This window comes from Onychostruthus taczanowskii, unplaced genomic scaffold, assembly GCF_017590055.1.
Source record: "Onychostruthus taczanowskii isolate IOZ18803 unplaced genomic scaffold, ASM1759005v1 scaffold17, whole genome shotgun sequence".
Taxonomy (NCBI): domain Eukaryota; kingdom Metazoa; phylum Chordata; class Aves; order Passeriformes; family Passeridae; genus Onychostruthus; species Onychostruthus taczanowskii.
In genome coordinates this window covers 13,582,146-13,602,835 of record NW_024498906.1, presented here as the reverse complement: position 1 = coordinate 13,602,835, position 20,690 = coordinate 13,582,146, and the positions used below count along the sequence as shown (strand labels likewise).

The 20,690-nt window shown below is 40.4% G+C and overlaps 1 protein-coding gene across 2 annotated transcripts in view; it reads left to right on the top strand.

The window, feature by feature from the left end:
• Positions 1-20,690, top strand: part of DSCAM (DS cell adhesion molecule) — a 381,330-nt gene that overhangs the window by 188,418 nt on the left and 172,222 nt on the right. For both annotated transcript variants that reach the window (XM_041399843.1, XM_041399844.1), the window contains exons 3-4: positions 10,254-10,400; positions 16,088-16,366. In XM_041399843.1, the coding sequence (XP_041255777.1) occupies positions 10,254-10,400; positions 16,088-16,366 (426 nt within the window). The remainder of the gene's footprint in view (positions 1-10,253; positions 10,401-16,087; positions 16,367-20,690) is intronic.

Genomic DNA, 20,690 nt, shown 5'->3' with positions numbered 1-20,690 from the left:
AAACTGTAAAAAATATTTAATTTTTATAGAGTTGTTGAAAAGCAACAGCACTTAACACTGTTGTATTGTCCAAAAAGATAGAAATGCACATCGTTAGCAGCTTTTTTCCTTCATTTAAAAAAAAAATTATTCACTGAACATTTACTTATTTTCCCAGTAGACTGGCCAAGATAGTTTATTTTATCTCTAATTCCTAGTGGAGCTGCTTCCTCCTGCAGTGAATATTCTGAATATTTTTTAACCAAACACAGGCTTACTTTTTCAAACTTTCCATGTCACTGCCATAAAACCAAATTAACCTGTTCCACTTTCCCTCATTTTGCACTCTCAAAATAAAAACACTACAGTAGAATGTACCACATGAGGCTTTGTCTCTGCTACTGAGCATGTTTTAAATAAAAATTCTGACTGCTCAGGTGTCTTGGGAAGCTTTGAATAGATCTTTTAATGGAAGGGAAAGGGTGCTATGATAAATTTCTCATAGAACTGTTCTTTCAGGTTGAGATGCTCCATTACCTTCACAGTTACCTGCAGAATAAATGTGGTTAAACATGTGGGGCCAGAGATTTGCAGCTGCTGTAATTACTGTGGGATAATATTGGCGTGTTTGCAATCAGTAAAAACAATTCTGCTGCTGTTGGAATTCTGTGGCTGCAGGGCTGGGCCTTATTCTGATCATATTGTCCATAACAATTTATATTCTGGAAATACAATCACTTCAAAGCTCCAAAACTATTAAGGTGCACGTTTGATGGTGGTGACATAAAGCAGCTGCTGTTCAGGCCAGAGGAGATGGAGGTTTTCTCTTTAATTAACGAGCTTGTGTTTAAATTTACATGCAGATAGGAGGGGAGATGGATTATGGTCCTTGATGATATAAAGAGCAGAGAAAAAGTTTATTTGTGCTAAGCCACTGGTCAGCTCCAGGCTCTTTATTTATGTGGGATGCACCAGTAAAAGCCTGAGGAATAAAATTTTAATCCTCCAGACAGCTCCATATATCATGGGCAAAGTTGAATCCTCTTTAATCAGAGCCCCTAAAAACTAGCTGGTGATTTAAAATTATCTGCTTGCTTGCTTGCCAGCTGAAATGAGGAAAGCAGCTTCTACGGCAATGTATGCAAGCACTCAAATAATCTAAAAATGAGGCATTAAAGATTTTGGCAGGTTTATTCAGTATCCTGGAGGATGGCAGTTAACAACAGCAGGTAGAGAGCTGTAGCTGCTCATGCCTAATAAATTTATCAAAGATTAACAGGGGGAACAATTAAATAAAAACATTGTGTGAACAGTCAGGTCTATACTATTAAATCATAAAAGAATAGCCATTAACAAAACCCAGTCTGTGTACACAAAAGCAGAGCTCCTGCATCTAGTTATGTCTTATTTGAAAAAAAACCCCACAGAACAAAACAAAACAAAAATCAAAACAAACAAACCTGTTTATTCCTCCTTTATAAAACTTGAAGATTGCTTATGTAACATAAGTAGAATTGGTGTGGACAGTTGGCATGAAATACATTTTTGCAGTCTCAGAAACAGAGACAGAGCAACAAAATATGTTTTGATTTGGGTAATTTACAGTCTCTTTTTCAAAAGGGCCAAACCCATTCAGAAAATTATAGCACTGCAAATGTAAAAGTATAATGTCTTTCCTTGTATTGAGATTACAGAAGCACAAAAGGACTCATGGTACTGTTGGATTTAGAGCAGCTAAAACCAGGAATGCAGCTGCCTCCAGAATTCAGAACCTGCCTGATTTTGGAACACTGGGCTCAGACCTCATCCTGTCTCAATGAGAAACCAACAGGGAACCACAACCCTTGCTCCTATTAAAAGCTGCAATTGACTCAGCAGATAATATCTCTCAGCTCAATTTACAAATCCAAAACTCCAACTTTATTTTATTCAGTCCCCACTTTTTCCTTTCCTTTCCTTTCCTTTCCTTTCCTTTCCTTTCCTTTCCTTTCCTTTCCTTTCCTTTCCTTTCCTTTCCTTTCCTTTCCTTTCCTTTCCTTTCCTTTCCTTTCCTTTCCTTTCCTTTCCTTTCCTTTCCTTTCCTTTCCTTTCCTTTCCTTTCCTTTCCTTTCCTTTCCTTTCCTTTCCTTTCCTTTCCTTTCCTTTCCTTTCCTTTCCTTTCCTTTCCTTTCCTTTCCTTTCCTTTCCTTTCCTTTCCTTTCCTTTCCTTTCCTTTCCTTTCCTTTCCTTTCCTTTCCTTCTTTTCCTTTCTTTTCCTTTCTTTTCCTTTCTTTTCCTTTCCTCTCCAGTTGTATTCACCCTGTGGTTCTATAGGCAAGAAACAGGCAGGTTTGTTGTTTCAGGTAGTAATAATTCATGCAAAACATCAAGGGAAATCTGGAGAACTACAGCTATGGCAATATCCCCATTTATGAAACAGGGACATTTTGGAATGGAGCAAACACCACAGTAACTAAATTTCTCTTGATCCATTTTGTTTGAAAATATGAAGGACATTGCTGGTCCATGATATTCCTTAGAGAAAGAGATGGCAAAATAAAAATACTTTTTTGTTTTTCCCACTCTTTTCTTCTTTAATCTTTGAAGAATCAAGTGGAAAATATTCCATGACTGTGGTGGCATTTTATAGCCATAGAGATGGTGGCTGTGCTGGGCCTCCCACACTTTGAGCAGCTCTGAATTCCACTGACTGAGAGGCAGAGTGACTGCTAAGGAACAGATTTATTTATAATAAATCCTGATTCACACTGAGCTGCCACCAAAGCAGGTACTTCCATCCGTAACTAAGGTAGAGGAGGTGAGGGAGGATAAAGAATGGTGATCTTAGAAATAATGTCTTCATTTTGAGCTGTCAGTTCTGCACAAATTTTGCCAAGCTGTGAATCCATCTCTTTTAGAGCTGGAACCACACCAGGTCATAGGACTGGAAATATTTATGAATGTCTTTAGCTCCGTGCAGAGAGCTTTGCGCAGAGATAATCTCAGTTATTCTTTATTGAAGTCTAAAAAGATTATGTGTCTAAATAAAACAGAAAGTATCGCATATAAGGCTGCTGGCTTGTTTCATAAATTCTCAAATTTAATTCTGGGGGACAGAAAAAGCCCATAACAAACAACAAAACAGAAGGGAAAGGAAAAACTAACTGCTTTGGAACTGAAGAAAACTTCAGACCTGCAAGCTTGGCTTTATGATAAGACACATTTCTGTGAGCTTTGAGGAGCCTGGAATTATAGACTAAATATCACAGCAGCCTCCCTCACCTTGGACAGCACTTCCTATGGATTTTATGGCTTTTCTTTCTTTTTCTCAGGAAAAAACCAGGAATATCAAACACCTTAATTCCTCACAAGCAGCATTGTTCTATGGTGACACTTCAGAAGATTTGCCACTGATTTTTTCTGCCATGAAATGAGTCAGGATGGCCTCCCAAGGTATCCCATGAAGGCTGAGTACATTGAGTGGGTGAAACTTGGAGAAGTGAAATCCTGACCTTTCCCTTCACATCTCCTTTCCTCATCTAATCTTTGGGCTGGGTATTAAAATCCTTCCCAGGACTGTGACTGCAGTTATAGGTTTCTGTCCCCTTTGGCTCTGTGGGGAGCTCTCTCCCCTTCCATGCACAGGTCACGCTGGAAACTTGCTTAGCAGAAGCAATTCTATCCAGTGGAGGTGACAAGTACCACTGGCAAGAGTTGATTTGTTCTGTATTACCATTTGGCACAGGATTAGAACAGCCATCTGTTCTCTTAATTTCGATCAACCCAATTTAGGCTGCAATAACACAACGCCGTTAGATGTGTTTCCAACAAAGGAAAAATCAAATATGGTTTTTAAAATCATCTTGGGGGTAACATTGCCCCTGTTTAAAGACTACCAGCGTGCTGGGGGGAAAGGGCATGATAAAAGAATAATTAACATTGTGATTTTAAAATATTCTCATTTTCATACAAGAATATGATGCGCTAATTCGACAGGAAAGTGTTCACATTTTCTCATGAATTATACATGAGAACAATCTCACATAGGAAACCTAAACAGAATTTTATTTTAATCTCTAATATTATGCAGTCTAATGGAAAACATTAAAACCTTACATAAGAGCAATTTCATAATTGTTAATGTGACCTCTTCTCACTTAGAGAAACGAACACATGATTTGCTAACACTGCTCAACTTAAAGGAAGTCAGTAGGTTATTTAGGGTACTGGTCAGCAGACAGTAAAATCAGAGGTGTGTTTCAAACATGGTGTGGGTTTTGGGGCCCTTGGTCAAGCCTAGGTATGACCAGTTTCCTCCACTTCTTCCTTGTTTGTGTTCTTTAGGAACAATGAGCTCCATCTCTTTGGGGTCCCTCTCTTTATCTTCAAACCAAGTGGTTTGTTAATTTCTCAGATGAAGACATGGATTTAGAGTTTCTATCAGGGAATGAAATTTTGTTAAGAAAAGCTGACGGCAAAATATGCCAGCTGTTATAATATTGGTGTAATGGCAAAAGATGGCACAGCTTGGTTGTGTTAAAGAGGTTTGATTTGAACATTGAGGTTGTCATACCAATCATTCCAGTTTTAGGACAGTCAGGTGAGAGGTCACATCTACAGAAGGAGGGAAATCCCTAAATCCATGACTCTGAACAGGAGATCACAGTTTTCCATAATGGGTTCAATTACTGGATGGGTATGTGGAAAAAAAAAAAATTACAGAGGAAAATGGTGACATTTTGCATTCACTGTGACCAGAACCAGAAATTTCAGAACTGAATTTATGTGCATGATCCAAGCTTGAAAAGGAGCTTCAAAAAGTTGTTAAGGTGTTGAGTGGAAAAAACTACAGGAATATTTCAAGAGATGAATAATTCACAGTAAATGATTTAGGAAGTTCAATCTGTATAACTAATTAAGGAGAAAGATGGTATAAGAGGTAATTTCCTCATGTTCTGTAAGGACTTAAATGGGCAGAAAATTTCTGACTGTGGAGGAAATCTTTAATGAAGGCACAGTAAGATCCAATAACAGGGGCAAAGGCAGGTGGACCCAAACAATACACTAATTTTCAAAAGTAAGAATAATTGGAAGAATTTACCCAAGGCTATCACATGCTCTCCACTTACAAGAAATCTTTAATCATGACTGATGTCTTTTTAAAAAAGCTGTAGTGCGACTTCCAGATATGAACTTGGGCAGGGGTTAATGGCAAAAGGATGGAAGTTGAAAATAAATTACTCTAATGGTCTTTGTAGTCCTTGGAGCTGTATATTTTCAGTCTCATCATGAGGCAAAGTTATGTATTGTATTGTATGCTGGAGAAAGAGTTATGGGTTCCATTCCCTGGTTTTCCACTGACTTGTATGAATTGTATGAATCCATGTATCTCAGAAAGCTCCTCTGTAAAGAATTTAAATTTTCATAAAATCATAGAATGCTTGGAAGGGACCTTAAAGGACATCTAATTCAAACCCCCTGCCATGGGCAGAGACACTTTCCACTAGGCCAGGTTGCCAGAGCCCCATCCAGCCTGGACTTGGGTTTAAATTCTATTTTTAAACAAGTTTAAATACTATTTTAAATGGTAATATATTACTATGATTGCCCACACTACCAAGGCAAGAGATAGTGAGGGTTTCTGGAAGCCTTTGAAGTCTTTGAATGAGACACATATTCCACATATTGAACGAGGTTTTCAAAGGCATCAAGCATTGAAAGCCAAAAGAGATTTCAACATCTCTGTAAATCAGATGCTGAAATTATTACAATCAAGTATTCAAGGAATTAATACAAAAACTGCTGAGGAGGAATAATAAATGGGAATTATGAGCTATATTTTGACAGTGGTTTTTTTTTAATTGTTGTGAAGGAGGCTTCTCTGTTTTCCTCTCTTGAAGCCTCCTAGCAGCCAAACAAACAAAAAGCTTCAGTTGATCTGAAAGGATTTTTCACTTTAGAAAAATCTTTATTTGGCATATTAAGCAGGTGAGTCAAAAAAATTAGACTTTGTTAGACCAAAGCAGGGGTGATTAAATTAAACATGCCTAAAGAAGAAAGCCCTGCCCTGGATCAACAGGGCAGTGCGAGCTCATCTGTCCCATCCTGGTGCTTTTCTAAACACTTTTTGAAGTACAGAAGGCAGAGCACTCAACACTTCAGCTTTGTCACAGCTGACAGCCTGTCGGGTTTAATGAAAACGCTCTCAGTTTAGAAGATGACAGAAATTACATGCATTTCCCCTTTTATTTCTCTGTCATCTTTTTCTGTCTCGCGTTTCTACGGGAGAAGGAGGGGTTGGTTATTAAAAGCATTACATAAGTATGCAAAATATGTTAAGAAGAAAAGAGGAAAAGGAAAATCTTTAGCCCTGCAATTATACACAATGTCTGTTGGTGGGAAATGTGGGATAACATCTGATGTGTGGCAGTAACTATTTACTTTTAGCTATCTTTGAAGAGGGTGAGGGAAAAATCTCTAGATAATGCTTTAAGTGAAGGTTTTATTGTACAATTGCCTGAGTAATTTCCAACAGGAAGATGATCTAAGCAGTGTTAGATAGCTTGAGTGTGTTCATAACTTCTCCAGAAAATACAGCAAGATAACACTGAACAATTTCTTGGCTCTGCAAAGCTTTTACATTCCTCTTTTATTAAGTGGCGGGCTTTTAATAAGTGTGTCTGCTCACAGAGCCAAAAGTGTAACAGCATCTGAGGAAATTCACTGCCAGGGCTGAGCAGGGAAGGCTTCACCTACAAGTATCAGTCAGTGCTACAAGATCTGGAAATAGCCCAGAAATCCTTTAAATTCATCACCCAGCCACTCCATATCCACATCCACAATCCACACCCCAGCTGTGATTCCAGAACTGCTCTCTAGAGTTTAAAGGGAAGCTCTGAACTTGATCTTCTCACTTAATTTATGTGGCAGCTTTTTTCATGCTTATCCTGAGAAGAGAGACAAATCTGATTACTAACAATTCCCTGTCTAGGCCACCTCTCAAAACTGTGCAGAGCACCTGGAAATAGTGACAGCTGTGGAAGAGCACAGAGGAAGGAATTTTTTGTTTTTAAACTTTGGCCACGTTTGTGTGATCGTAAACTCGTGCATACTAGCAGCGTCCAAAGGTGGGATAATGGAGAAATGGAATTATGAAGAGAAAAGGAATTATATGTATTTAGCCAAAAAAAAATAAAGAAGAAAGAGAATATTATTTTTTAAAAAAAAAAAAAAAAAAAAAAAAAAAAAAAAAAAAAAAAAGTGAAAGTAAAAATGGACCCCAGAAAGAAGAAGCTACAGGAAGCCTTCACATGCATGAGGGGCTCATTTCTGCCTCTCAGCTGTTTAGGCACCACTCACTTGACACAAATGCACAGCAGGAGCAGATTTACTGGAGGGACCAAAACAACCCCGACCACCCCATTAACACTTTTTTTATCTGTTCCTGAGCCTGTGGTGTGGTTGCAGCCTCTCCACTGCCATCCACCCTGGCACAGTTTGGTACCAGAGTCACATCCCAGCTGGAAAACCCTGATGTAAGCCTTGCCTGGGCTGCAGAGGATGTGTGTGCACGGAGCAGGCAGGGCTGGGGGCACTGCTGAGGGCACAGGGCTGGAGCCTTGTGCTGCCTGAGTGCAGAGCTGGTGGATGCTCACACAGCTGGAAACAAAAGCAAGGCAGGGCTGTCTTTGCTGCATCCCCCAAGCCAAGCCTTTCAATGCGATTCCCATCTCCTGAAGCTGTCATTTCGTGCTGCCCACGGAGCAGAAGGGAGGCAACTGTGCCTCAATTACCTGTAGTTCTTATAACATATTCCCCGGAAAAGGTGGATTTGCTTTATGAATATTTCAGGAGTGCAGAAACTGCTTGTGATCCGCAGACTGACATCTCATGGTTTTCAAATCAAAATTCTGAATATCCTTCTAACCTAAATTTAGGGGTAAAGGCAAACCTTGTTAAAGGGTACAGATGTTGAGTAGCACTATTTAATAAGAAGTTAGGGTGGCACAAATGGTTTTGAGTAATGTATACACTCAGATAGTTTTATGAGTAATTGGGAATGTGAAAGGAAAAGGAAGAAACCCTCAGCATAGGGCAGAACATTAGATCAAGTAGTTACAGCATATCTTTTTGGTTTAATTTATTGCTACTACGTGTCTGCATAATTTCATCCAAGCTTTACAAGTACAATATTAAAATTTAAGATGTAAGATAGCTTTGCTTTTTTTTCATGTAAGCTTTTCGATGCCATGTTTCAGATATGTGGCTGTGAAACTCAAATATTACCCATTCAGGTGATTTTACTACTGTACTCCACAATACCTTTGTTCCTAAGTCTTCCCTATGCAAGCAATTTAAGTTTTCAGAGGCATATGAAGTCAGTATGGCTCCTGTATAAGAAAGAACCTCCTTAGCCTGTAAATCTGCAAATCCACCTGGGCTGGAGTACCTTGTTCCTCATGGCTGAGGAGAAAACCCTTCCCATCCAGTTCTCCCTCCTCCTTTGCACTTTCCCTTGCTCAGCTTTTCTTCATCAGCAAAAAAGCTCAACACCTTTTATGCTTCAGTTATGGTTATTTCTGTTCCCAGAATCCCAGAATCCCTGAGGCTGGAAAAGCCCTCCCAGCCCAGGGAGGGCCAGCTGTGCCCCATGGCCACCTTGTCCCCAGCCCAGAGCACTCAGTGCCACCCCCAGGGGACACCTGCAGGGATGGGCACTGCAAAGCTCCCTGGGCAGCCCCTGCCAAGGCCTGAGCACCCTTTCCATGGGCAAATTCCTGCTGCTGGCCCAGCTGAGCCTGCCCTGGCCCAGCCTGAGGCTGTTCCCTCTGCTCCTGTCCCTGTTCCCTGGGAGCAGAGCCTGACTCCATCTGGCTTCCTTCTCCTGTCAGGGAGATTTAGAGAGAAATAACATCACCCCTCCTTTTCTCCACACTAAACAACTGCACAGCTTATTTAACCCTGGTGTTGTTATTTAATAATTCTGGATACTTCCAAGGATGGGAGAGATGAGCTGGTGTTGTTTTATTCAATGTTCTCTGCTCTTAGGGTCAGACCAGTGACATTAAATGTTTTGGTTTTTTTCCCTATTTCTTTTATATTATGGTTTAAAGTATATCACCATCTGTAATGAAACCATTTCCTTTCTGTCTTCTCTCTGTTGGATTGCTTTCCCACTGATGCATCTGTGAGCGAGCATCCTGACTACACTTAATTATTAAAAAGTCATTGTTCAAACAGAGCTCTGAAGAAAAGGAATTCTTTCTTAGTGCACATTACTGGATATTAGTTCACAATGGGTTTCAGCCTTGTGTATTTCTCCCCTAATTCTGGAGCTGATATATTTTATAATACCTAGGTACATATATTGTGAGAGCTACCAGTTACAGAGAAATTTAGCAGACATGAAAAGGAAAAGATATTCACATTTACTTCAGTGTAAAAGTTTTGGAAAAGCACACCCAGCTTAGACTACAGTATTTTTAAGTGGACATATTAACCAGGTGAGGCTTCAGTTTACAATGCATTCTAAACACATCATTTCAATTTATTGCACTATTGAAAGTGCATTAGAGCAAACATGTACCACATTGGTTTTAGGGGGGTTTGTGTCCTTGCTTTTAAAGAACAGAGACAGTTCTGTGAGGGCCAAATGATCAAAACTGCTCATGTGACCATATAAACTGTGGTATTTTCCACATAGTCTAGAGCTAATAATAATAATAAAAAAAGTAATATTTGAAGAAAATTTAACCTGTAATATTTTATTTTGAGAGAACAGTGGTAGAAACTCTGACCTTGCACATGTCAGACTTGTTTGGTTTTGGAGATTGTGGCTTTGCTGGGCAGGATGGGGTGGGACTGCCCCTCACACTGGAGCTATTTAACTTGCAGGCATTGCAGGTGGGATCAGCTTCCCTGCCTCTCTAACCCCTACAGCTCTGCTGCTGGATTGCATCAGATCATCCTACAGCACTGAACTGAACGGGGTCAATGCATTGGTTCTTTACCCCTTATTTTACTTCAGATGGTCCTTGTGTGTTTGTTAATAGTCACATTTCTTTCCCTCATTCCTCACATTTTCCTTAAAGATCCCTCCATTTCTGCAGATTAAGCACAAATAACATACACATTAATTCATTCCTTTTGTGCATTTACAGTGAACACTTGGTGAGCTTGGAATTGGCAGCTTCAAACCTGGCAACAAAAAAAAATCTCCAGGCCCTGCGTCCTCCATCCTTCAGCCTGGATAACCTGCAGATACTTTAAACCCTGCAAATTCTTGTGTCTTTCAGGACCTAGATTTCTCATCACATCCACGGGAGCCTTGTATATTTTAGATGTACAAAACGAAGATGGACTGTACAACTACCGCTGCATCACAAGGCACAGATACACTGGAGAAACACGACAGAGCAACAGCGCAAGACTTTTTGTATCAGGTGCTTCCTTTTCTGCATCTTGCTAAATGAAATGCTGCCTGTGTCTCTCTCTCAAGGCGCCTTCTTGGGTGGTTTCTGTCAAATGGCAGTGGGGAGCTGCTGTAAAATAAGATGGGCCATTTTAAAACTTTTAGTTTTTTCAATATGTTTTTCACTTCTTAGTTGCTGTTTCCTGGAGGTGCACCTGGATTCAGCACGGTGATTTTTAGCAGGTTTGGAGTACTTTATACAGAGACTGTGGATGGGATTCATCCCTCCAAAACTAGACTTGTGCAGGGGAACTTAATCACCTTAACCTCACTGTTTAGCTAAAGAAGAGGAACACTTTTAGGGGTAGTGTACCTGTCCTGCTTTGGGGTCATCTGAACTGCCCCCTCAGCTGGAGTTCAGGACATTGCGCTCAGCTGTAGATATTTCCACCTCAGGATTCTCAAGTTGAGGTGCATTTCAGCCTTTCTTTTCATTCATCCCACTCCTACCTATACTGAAGTAAGTAAATATTAAAGTAGCTCTGATCCTATAAGAAGTTTAAACAAAGAAAGAGAAAAAAGTAATGAAGATCTTATACCCACCCCCCAAAAAAAAAAGTTACTTCAGAGATAAATAATGAAAACATTTACCTTTAAACAACTCATCTTTAAAACAGTACCCTATAAGTTAACATAACCCATAAATACAACTATAAGAAAAGCTTATGAAAAGTGAGATTTCACAATTACAAATTTCCCCAGGTGACTGCTATTCGTAAAAATTAAAAACCACAAAAAAAACTATTTACTTATAAAAAAAGTCTCTGTAACATTAATAAAAAATCTTCTCTCCCTAAGTAAACTAAAAAAAGACTATTCTAAAGTAGTAAATTGACTAATATCTTAAATTTAATTTCTTGACCTTATCATTAAGAAAGAAAAAGTTGTGTCCTAAAAGTTTTATTCTAATTCTTATTACTCTTCCTTTTAATTACTATTAATAAATTTTTCTTTATACCCTTTTAAAATTTTAGACTTGCTTCACCTTTCTCCTAATCCTACATCACAAAAAAAATTAATAAATACATTCTAATAAATACACTAGCAATTAGCCAACACTAAACCCACCACACTCATTAATACATTAACCAAAACAATCTTAAATTGACAAACCAAAACCACTACACCTGGGGAAAGCAGCACGTTACCCTGCTTCCAGGAGGGATCTCCAGCCAGGAGGAGAAGGTGACCTGTGCCAGTGCACCCAGGGGTGCTGCAGGCAGACAGGAGGACTGGGAGGCAGCTCTGGGCTGAGTCCCAGGGCAATTTGAGCAGCAGGTGGGAAAACAAGAAGGTGGAATGGGCTATTTTAACTTTTCCTTGTCGTTTTAAATGAACTCCTGCTTGCTGTGTGTGTGATGGGCAGTTGGGCTCTTCACAGTCACTACACTCTCCATCACTGCTGCTCCAACGCAGATTTTTCCCCATTTTTTCCTCAGTGAAAGGCAGTGCCAGTTGTGGGTGAGGTGAAAGACGAGTTGACCCCAAGATTGGGTCTGGTACTTGCTCTCAAACATTTCTGTGCAGGATTAGCACTTCTCCACCTCCCCTTCCTGTCCCTCGTTTGCTGCTTGTCCATAGCTGCTCCCTTTATTTGCAGGTGAGCAAATCCAGAGTGCTTTTCCTACATCCACAGAGCTCCCTGAGGCTGTATCCCAGACTTTCACTTTCTCCCCATATCCTTACCCTACATAAACCATCCCCACCATCCCACTGAAAGCCCCACACTGCTTTTTCTCCTTTTCCCTGTTGCTAAGTTTCCTTAAAGGTCAGGCAGGATCTGGTGACTTTCCCAATCTGACAGTCAGTGGGGTCATTCCCCTTTCGACCCTTTCCTCTCCTCTTCTGTCAGAATAAAACTCCAGGGTTCAGTTCTCAGCTCTCCATCCCTCTGTCTGAGAGCCCTAAGGGAGACAGAGGTGAGCACAAGCTTTCCCATTGTTGACCTGCCTCTTGCCCTCCTCCAAAATGGAAATTGTTGAAGTATCTTGAAGCCCTCTGAACACATAGGCCAGTACTTAAATATAGTAATGATTTAAAAAAAATAAAAATAGTGGGATTGTTCAGGTTAGAATCACTTACCAGTCAGTTCCAGGAGTTTCTCCCTTTGGTAGTTGTCCCCTGTGGGTAGAACTCTTGCCTCTGCTTTCCCCAACCAGATGAAGAAGTTCTCCTGCACAATAATCTGCCTGCTGTGGTCTTTTGAGAACAGGCAGGATTCCACCCTTCCAGCTGGCTCCATAATATGGTCTGCTTCCGTGTGAAATCATGTTAAGGCTGAGCCAGTGGGAGCACAAATAAAATCAGGCTTGTATCTTGGTTACCACAGGAAAAATTCTGGTTATCTCACTGAACAAAAAGGGGAAATGAAAGCTCTGTCTGGTTTGAAATTTAGGACAAATGAACACCTTAAAGGATGTTCTCTTTCTAGAGATGCCTTTTCTATTCTCTTCTGCAGACCAAATTGAAATAGCAAATTGTACCTGTGTGCAATAACTGGCTTTTTTAATTCAACAGGGTTAATTATCTTGATCAGGACTAGAGTGGGCTCTGGTTTCCAGTCCTGTTAATCTACTGAGCAGGTGCAGCAATCAGGGGCAGAGTTTGCATCTTAATATTTCTCTAACAGGTTTTCCTTTTTCTTTACTGGAATTTGTATTTCTAAAGAGTGATTCTTTTAAGAACTGGGATCAGAGAATCCATGAACATAGTTCTGAAAACTCTCCTTGCATGAGACCTACATTTTTGCTTGCCTTTTCCATCCATATTTGTTCTTCACTTGTTTAGGGATGAAATAGTTTGTGGTGGATATTTCTCATGTTTCCTGGCCACATTTAACACAAGTTAAGCTTCATTATTGTTTTGAAACAGTGAGAGTGGTAATGTGCAGATAATAGCAAGTAAAATTTAAAAATAGCAAAAATAGTGAATAATTAATATGTCCATATTAATGAACAAACTGAAGTTCCAATTTTCATTTGGAGTAAAAACATCTCCTTGAAATCACATGGCCTTTCTAAATAAAATTAAACCCAAAGCCATTAACATGCAACAGAATATACTTCTAAGACTCATTATAGTGTCCTTTTCCAACTAAAATTGTGTCCTGCCATGAATCCCATCTCCCAAAATCATTACTGCTTTTTAACCTCCACACTCTGAAAAATCCTTATGATTTTTAAAACACAAGAATTTTCCTCTTCTGTCCTTCAAAGAAGGTCCAAAGTAGAATATTTCAAAACAGTATTTTTGCCTCAGTTTTCAGTTTTTCACCATTGTCCTTGCTGGAAGTGATTTGCAGAAGACTGTCAGAGCATAGTAAAATAATAATTCAAAAGAGGCTAAACACATATTGCAACTGGTTTATGTTACTTTGGTATTTTTTTACCTCATTGCAGGTGTTTGCAAATGAACCCTTGGATTTCTTTTGTGCTTTGTTTGGTTTTTGGTTTTTTGGGATTTTTCCCCTTTACTGGAATATATGAACTGTAGGAGTTTTAAATAGGAGTCTGTTTCAAGGACAACCCAAAGAAATGCTTTTATTGTCCATTTAAATGTATAATATGTATAACATAACATATACTTTCTTCCACAAAGTGGAAGAAAACAGGTCACTGGAATCATATTTTGTGTATCCCTGAATATATTTGTAAAACCTCCACTATAACAGCAGGGAGAAATTTTCTTCATTATGTAGGCAAATCTCAGTTTTGCTGTCCTGCAACTGGGACTCCAGCCTGTGCTGCTGCTGACAAGGCTCAAGTTGAGAAGGAACAAAGGGAAATGACCCTGGGATAGAGAACCCAGGATCTGCTGTGCTGCTTGAGCAGGAATGCACAGACAATACCTCTAAAAAACAGTTACGCTTTTAAATTATTTAAATATTTAATTACTGCTTCCAACTGAAGAAATTTATTTCCTGTAGATGTAACCTTCCTGAGAGCCAGAAGCTGTAATTCCGTGCCTGCTTGTGGTTTTACTCTCAGTTAATTCCCCACAAAAGAATCTGTGCCTGGTAACAGGGACGCCTGATGACCCAAAGGGTGAGAGAGGAGCTGGCTGATCAATTAGTCAAATTGGCCTTCCCAACAGCATCCTGGCAGATTGTGCTTTCACTGAGCCAGACATAAACAGCATGGCAAGCTCAAAAATTTCTCCCATCTTGGTGCCAAATGTGGACCTCGAGGCCACTGATTCATCCAAAACCACTCATTTAACCACCGCCGACACCTTCCTAATGAGACACTCAGCAAGCTGAATGTGGCTTTGCCTTCAGTGGCTCAGTGTTTTCCTGGCACCTAGAAAGCAGAAAAACCTCTGCTGTCACCTTTCACTGGACTTGGCATTTGGGGGTTTTACTGAGCTACAGTCACACACACACACAAAAAAAAAAATTAAAAAATTAGTCCATTTTTTAATGTCATGGTTTTGGTTTCTGGATTGATAGTTTAACTTGATTAGCCTTGGGATGTTTGCTCTCCTGGGTGCCCTCCCAGTTGTGGCTGCAATTCATAAAGATATATTTAAGCTCATTTTAAACCAGCTAGCTCAGGTACTGATTACTTTTGGAATAGCTTGAATTCAGCATGAACTGCTCCTTTAAACTCTCCAGCTCCATACAGGAACCTGCTGCAGCTGCCCTGTGAGCAGCACCTGAGTTTGCTAAGTTAAAATGACTCTTGAAAATGCCAGAATTGTGGCAATCACACCTACATCCAATCAGCTGTGACTAGATATACCCAAAAATTAGATATACCCCAAAAAGATTAGATATACCCAAAAAGAGGTCAGTGTGTCAGGTAGGAGGTACTCAGCATATGGAATTTCTTTATGAGACAGAAATCTTAGCAAAGCATGTGTGTGTGATGAGAAAATACTTTGATGAATATTTGTTTAGTATTTTTGTTGCAATAGCTCCAGGATGGGCTGCACAAAAATTTAAAATAGTGTCAACCTCTGTTTGCAAAATTTCCAAACTGGAAATTACAAACCAAGCACTATTTCTGATGGGCACATGCACCTCTGGTGAAGGCAATCCTGCCAGACATCTGTGAGATACATAAATCTGTGCCAGGTGCTGCACAAGTGAGGGCTGCAATTGTCAGCAAATTGAGCACAGAAAGATGCACTATTAAGCTGTAAGTTGGTCTTGTCATGTTAAGTTCTTTTCCCACAGAAGAAAAAAAGGCTTGTCTGTCATTTTGACTGCAGATAGAAATCCCTGTGCCTTTGCCCATTTGTCTCCTGACAAGGGAATAAATTGCTCCTTTAATTCAAAGCCTTCAGACCACCGAGAGAAGGGACAATGTGTTGGCTCCAATCTAGTCGAGAAGTGGCAATAATTGCTAAGGCAACACATTTCTGGCTCCCTGTGCCTCTCACAGGGAACATGAAGGATGACCAGCAAAACGTTTGCCACCTGGAAAAAATCCAGTGAGAGGATTTCCAAGCAGTGATGAGTTGCTTCAGCAGCATGTGCTGCTGGATCCCAGCCACCACAACTCAAACTGGTGGCTGGGTCAGAGAAGCAAACTGTAGTGCCCAAAACATTGGGCAGGCGAGTCAGAAAATGCAGGAGAAAAAAATATTGACACATTGCTTAGCGAGTTAATTTTAAGCCTCTGGCTGAAAGGAGTTTCTCTGTGTTTCCTGCTTCAGACCCAGCGAATTCAGCTCCATCTATCCTAGATGGGTTTGACCACCGCAAAGCCATGGCAGGACAGCGAGTGGAGCTGCCTTGCAAAGCATCAGGGCACCCGGCACCAAAGTACCGCTGGCTGAAGGACAACGTGCCCTGGGAGCCCGACAGCCGCTTCAGGCAGACGGTGACGGGGCTGCTCATCGAGAACACGCGGCCCTCGGACTCGGGCAGCTACGTCTGCGAGGTGTGGAACAACTACGGCACCGCCGAGGTGATCGGCCGCCTGCACGTCAAACGTAGGTCGCGGGGTTGGTGCTACCAGTGAGAGGGAGAGCGTGGAGCAGTCCCTGCCCGGGACAGGGCTCTGGAGCAGTCCTTGCCCGGGACAAGGCCTGGGACAGAGTTCTGGAGCGGTCCCTGTCCAGAACAGGGCTCTGGAGCAGTCCCTGCCCGGGACAAGGCCTGGGACAGGGTTCTGGAGTGGTCCCTGTCCAGGACAGGGCTCTGGAGCAGTCCCTGCCCAGGACAGGGCTCTGGAGCTGTCCCTGCCCGGGACAGGGCTCTGGAGCAGTCCCTGCCCGGGACAGGGCTCTGGAACATTCCCTGCCCGGGACAGGGTTCTGGCAGTGGACAGCTGTTGGAATGCTAGATGTTGAGAATGTTAAACTTTGTGCGCTGAAAGGCACAGACTGGCAAGAGAGCGCTACATCTGAGGCTGTGGAGGGGACTTCAGAAATTGATGGATAACACTAGGATTGTGGGTGTGTTAATTGATTAATTAGAAGTGTGTAATTTCACAGGGTAGAAAACTTAGAGTTTGAGGTTTTAGAATACAAGAATAAATACAAAGCAAGATGGAGGTTTTAGGGTGGAGGCAGGTTGTTCTTCTTTACCTTCTTCTTCCTTCTTCTTCATGGGTTTAGGTGATTGGGCAGAAAAGTCCGCATTGCAGGCTTCGAAGGATCAGTTATTGGGTTAAAAGGAAAAATAATCTAAGTGTCATTTCTGAATTACATAGTTTAGTCTTAAAAGGCCTTGTAGCAAGAGGTGGTTAACCATTTTATGCCTTGCTAATAAAAGGCTGCAGAACTCATGGTGGTGAGACTCTTTCACTGATAAGAAATAATAACCTGAGTCCAAACATGAAATACTGTCTCAAGTGCCTTCAATCCCACCCTCAACAGAGGTAGAAAATATATACAAAAAAACCCACAGACAGCAGCTTTTATTGAGGTGGCCAGTGTTATGAGTAGATGTGGGGGTTTAGGTAAGTCCCTGCCTTTTGCCCAGGCCTCTGGCAGCAGGCAGGAGCTTTATTGAGGTGGCCAGCACCACAAAATCCACTCTCATTCACAAGTTCTTTATTAATGGCTGATTTGGTCTATTATAGAATGAATTGTTTATTTAATAGACACAAAACTAACAGACACAGGGCTTAAAACAGATTATATACTCCAAGGAATAAGGACAAAAGAGGCTACTAGTAAATAAATACAGCATGAGAGTAAAGGTACTATTAATTTTACAGCTAGCAAAAATAATTTAACTTAGGAACCAATGTTTCTTACCAACCAATTTGTGATGGAGCACACATCAAAATCCTTTCCCTCAATTCCCAGGAAAGTAACCATGGAATCTGCGTCCAGACTCCAGGGAAGTCCCGTATTTTTGTCAGGGTGTGTGAGTGTAGGAGGCTTCTACCTCCGTGATAATTCATGTGTCTTTCATAGTCTTTGTAAAACAGTGTCTCTCACTCAAGAATATTTATTTTGCTTTTATCCCTTCGCACACCTTCTCTCCAGACTGAGATGTTGATTCCTAGGTGGGGCCTGAGCCCTTTTGGTGCCAGAGATGACCCCTTTGGGCCTTTCACCTGACTGGGTTATCTCTTCCACATGTACCAACCATCTGTGATGGAGAGGGGGAGGACACATCCTGCCACAGCCAGCACCCCAAAACCTACTCTCGTTCACAAGTCCTTCATAATGACCACTCAGGTCTACTACAACATGAATTATTTACAATAGGTAAGAGGAAAATAGACACAAGACTTTAAATAGACTTACTTACCACACAGGATAACACAAAAAGATCTACTAGTAGATAAAAACACAGTGTACTATAATAAATGTACCTGTGTTACAGTTAGCTGTAGCTAAACTAGCTGTAGCTAGTTTAGTTATCTAAACTATAAAGAAATAGTTTAGATTAGGAGCCAGTGTCACTTACCAGTGAATGATAGTGATGTGCAGAAGTCTCCTAATTTCTCTCAAGCCCAGGGAAGTATCTCAATACCAACATCTCAGCATTGAGGAAAACTCTCCACACACTCAGAAAGAGATTTCTGATTTTATTAAAATTGTGGTGGTCTTTTAGAATGGCAAAAGTAGTTGTTTGTTGGTCACTTATTTCTGTTTATCCTTTCCCATGCATTCAGTATGTTTATTGCTGCCTAAGGGTGTTTTCAGCCGAGATAATTCATCACAAAACAAACCATTCAGGCCTAGTTTAGATTTGGGGAAGTAGATAAGTCTTTTGCTGTGTCAGGGGGTGAAAGGTCCCATCACAGTTGATTGCTGGTGCTGTTGCCTGATATCCAAAGAGAAAAACCCTTGCAACAGTGCTGAAATAGTAAAATAAAAAGCAGACTTTTGATTGGAAGCTTCCAGGCGTCCTAATGGTCATGGGCACACCCAGTACTGGATCTCCACAATTTTATAAGTTTAACAAACTGGTATTCTTAACGAATACTGTCCAATTAAAGAGCAGTTGGTTAGGTAATTTTTGAGTAGGTCCAGGCTTCTTTGCCTCGCTTCTTGTTATGTCTTCTCAGATTCTGGTTGTGAAACAAAATGTTCTTCTTATAGGTCCTCTACTTGAAAATAGGACTAAACAGCATTTCAGGAATGTGTTAGAATGTTAGCTTATTGTTCTAAAATTTGAGTGAGATGGTGGGAAAAATACTAGGAGCTACATAACTCCGTGATAATATTCTTCAGGGCTACAAATATGTGAAAAATTCATAAAAGCAAAACTGTTTAGGCATCAGTATCAAGTTGTTATCTTACCTTGCTGTACTTTCTGTTTCCTTAATTTGCCCTAGCAATGATTAAAGTCCTCAAAGTTGTGGAACGACACAAAGCACGCTCTGTGGAGATGAGTTAGTTGGCCAATTGAGCGATCAGAAGTGCAAATGGATGCAATTTCCAGTGTAGCTCTATAATTTATCATATGGAGGATATGTAATTTAGAAGCATGAATTGGGTGCTGGAAAAGAAATTGCAAATGTTCTCATAAATAAAGCTGCCAAACTCTCATTGCCATGACTCATGATGCTCAGTAATATTGAATACTCATACTTCCCCTCAGTTGAGTATTCATGTGTGAATATTCTGAATGTTTCACAAATTCTACAAAGATAATTATTACTTCAGGAGCACCACACTGGAAAAGTGTTATGCTACTACTGTTGAAAAAACCACAAAATTACTTCCTGGAGTAGAAATAATGCTCTATGAACTAACATTTCCACCTAGACAGCATGACTAGCAAACTGAAAAGGGAGAAGTTTGTGAGCAGTTCAGGGCGTAAAAACATCCTCACAAATAATTGCACATAATGTTTTTGGGCAAAATAAAACCGAGGTGAAAAATCTGCCATTCTTGAGTTATAACTGAAGATCTTTGTTTCTATATGTATTCATCAAACTACTCATAAAAAAGGAGTTGAATTCCATCTGTCTTGTATGATGCAAAGTCAAAACTTGCAGACACATGATGTAATTGTACTGCTGATGATACCCAAAGCATCCCCAGTGCCTGGTGATGAGTTTTTCCTAATGACTCTGCACTCAGACCGCCAGTGGAAATTCTCTGGATTAGTCTGGCAGGAAGTAAAAGCTGGGCAGAGAAATTTTACCCTCCTCGGCAATGGAGGATGTGGCTTGCTTGCATCATCATGGCTCGGGGATATTGGTGATACACTTGAGTGTGTCTACTTTGTTTAATGGATTGTTGCCAGTTTTTAGCTTTTGTATTGTTTTTATAGAAAACAGAGATAATAATTGACTTTTAACATGCATCTGAGCACAGATAATTATTACTTTGGACTTTTGTCTGTAATCCAGAATGTCTGAGGCCACTGTGTGGTTTTTTTCCAGGCCTCTGTTCCTGATTAACCAATATGGATTTATTCCAACTTTGATGTTATAAAATATTTGATAAAGTGAATAAGTTACTTTTCTAAGTTTGTTCGTGCACGTGTGTGTATACATGCTGCTAAAAGAAAAAATAGGATAGTCTGTATTTTTTGTCAGAGATAGTATCAGTGGTGATAGCAGTCCCTTATCATTATAAGGAAGTCAAATGAATTTGTACAGGGCATGAGATGAAATCTGTGTTCTGCAGTGCTGATAAATCCTAGGTGGCAGGATAAAGACTGTTTTCCTTGCATTTACATTTATGACTTTTCTTCAGTGCTGTTCATCCTCTTTTTTGCCACGTAAATCTTGCATTTTCCTGTCCCACTGTTTCTTTAGGCTGACTTGAAAATATTGTAATCCTCCCACATCAAAGCAGAAAATCTGGTGAGCCCACACACTGAAACACTTCCATGTGGACA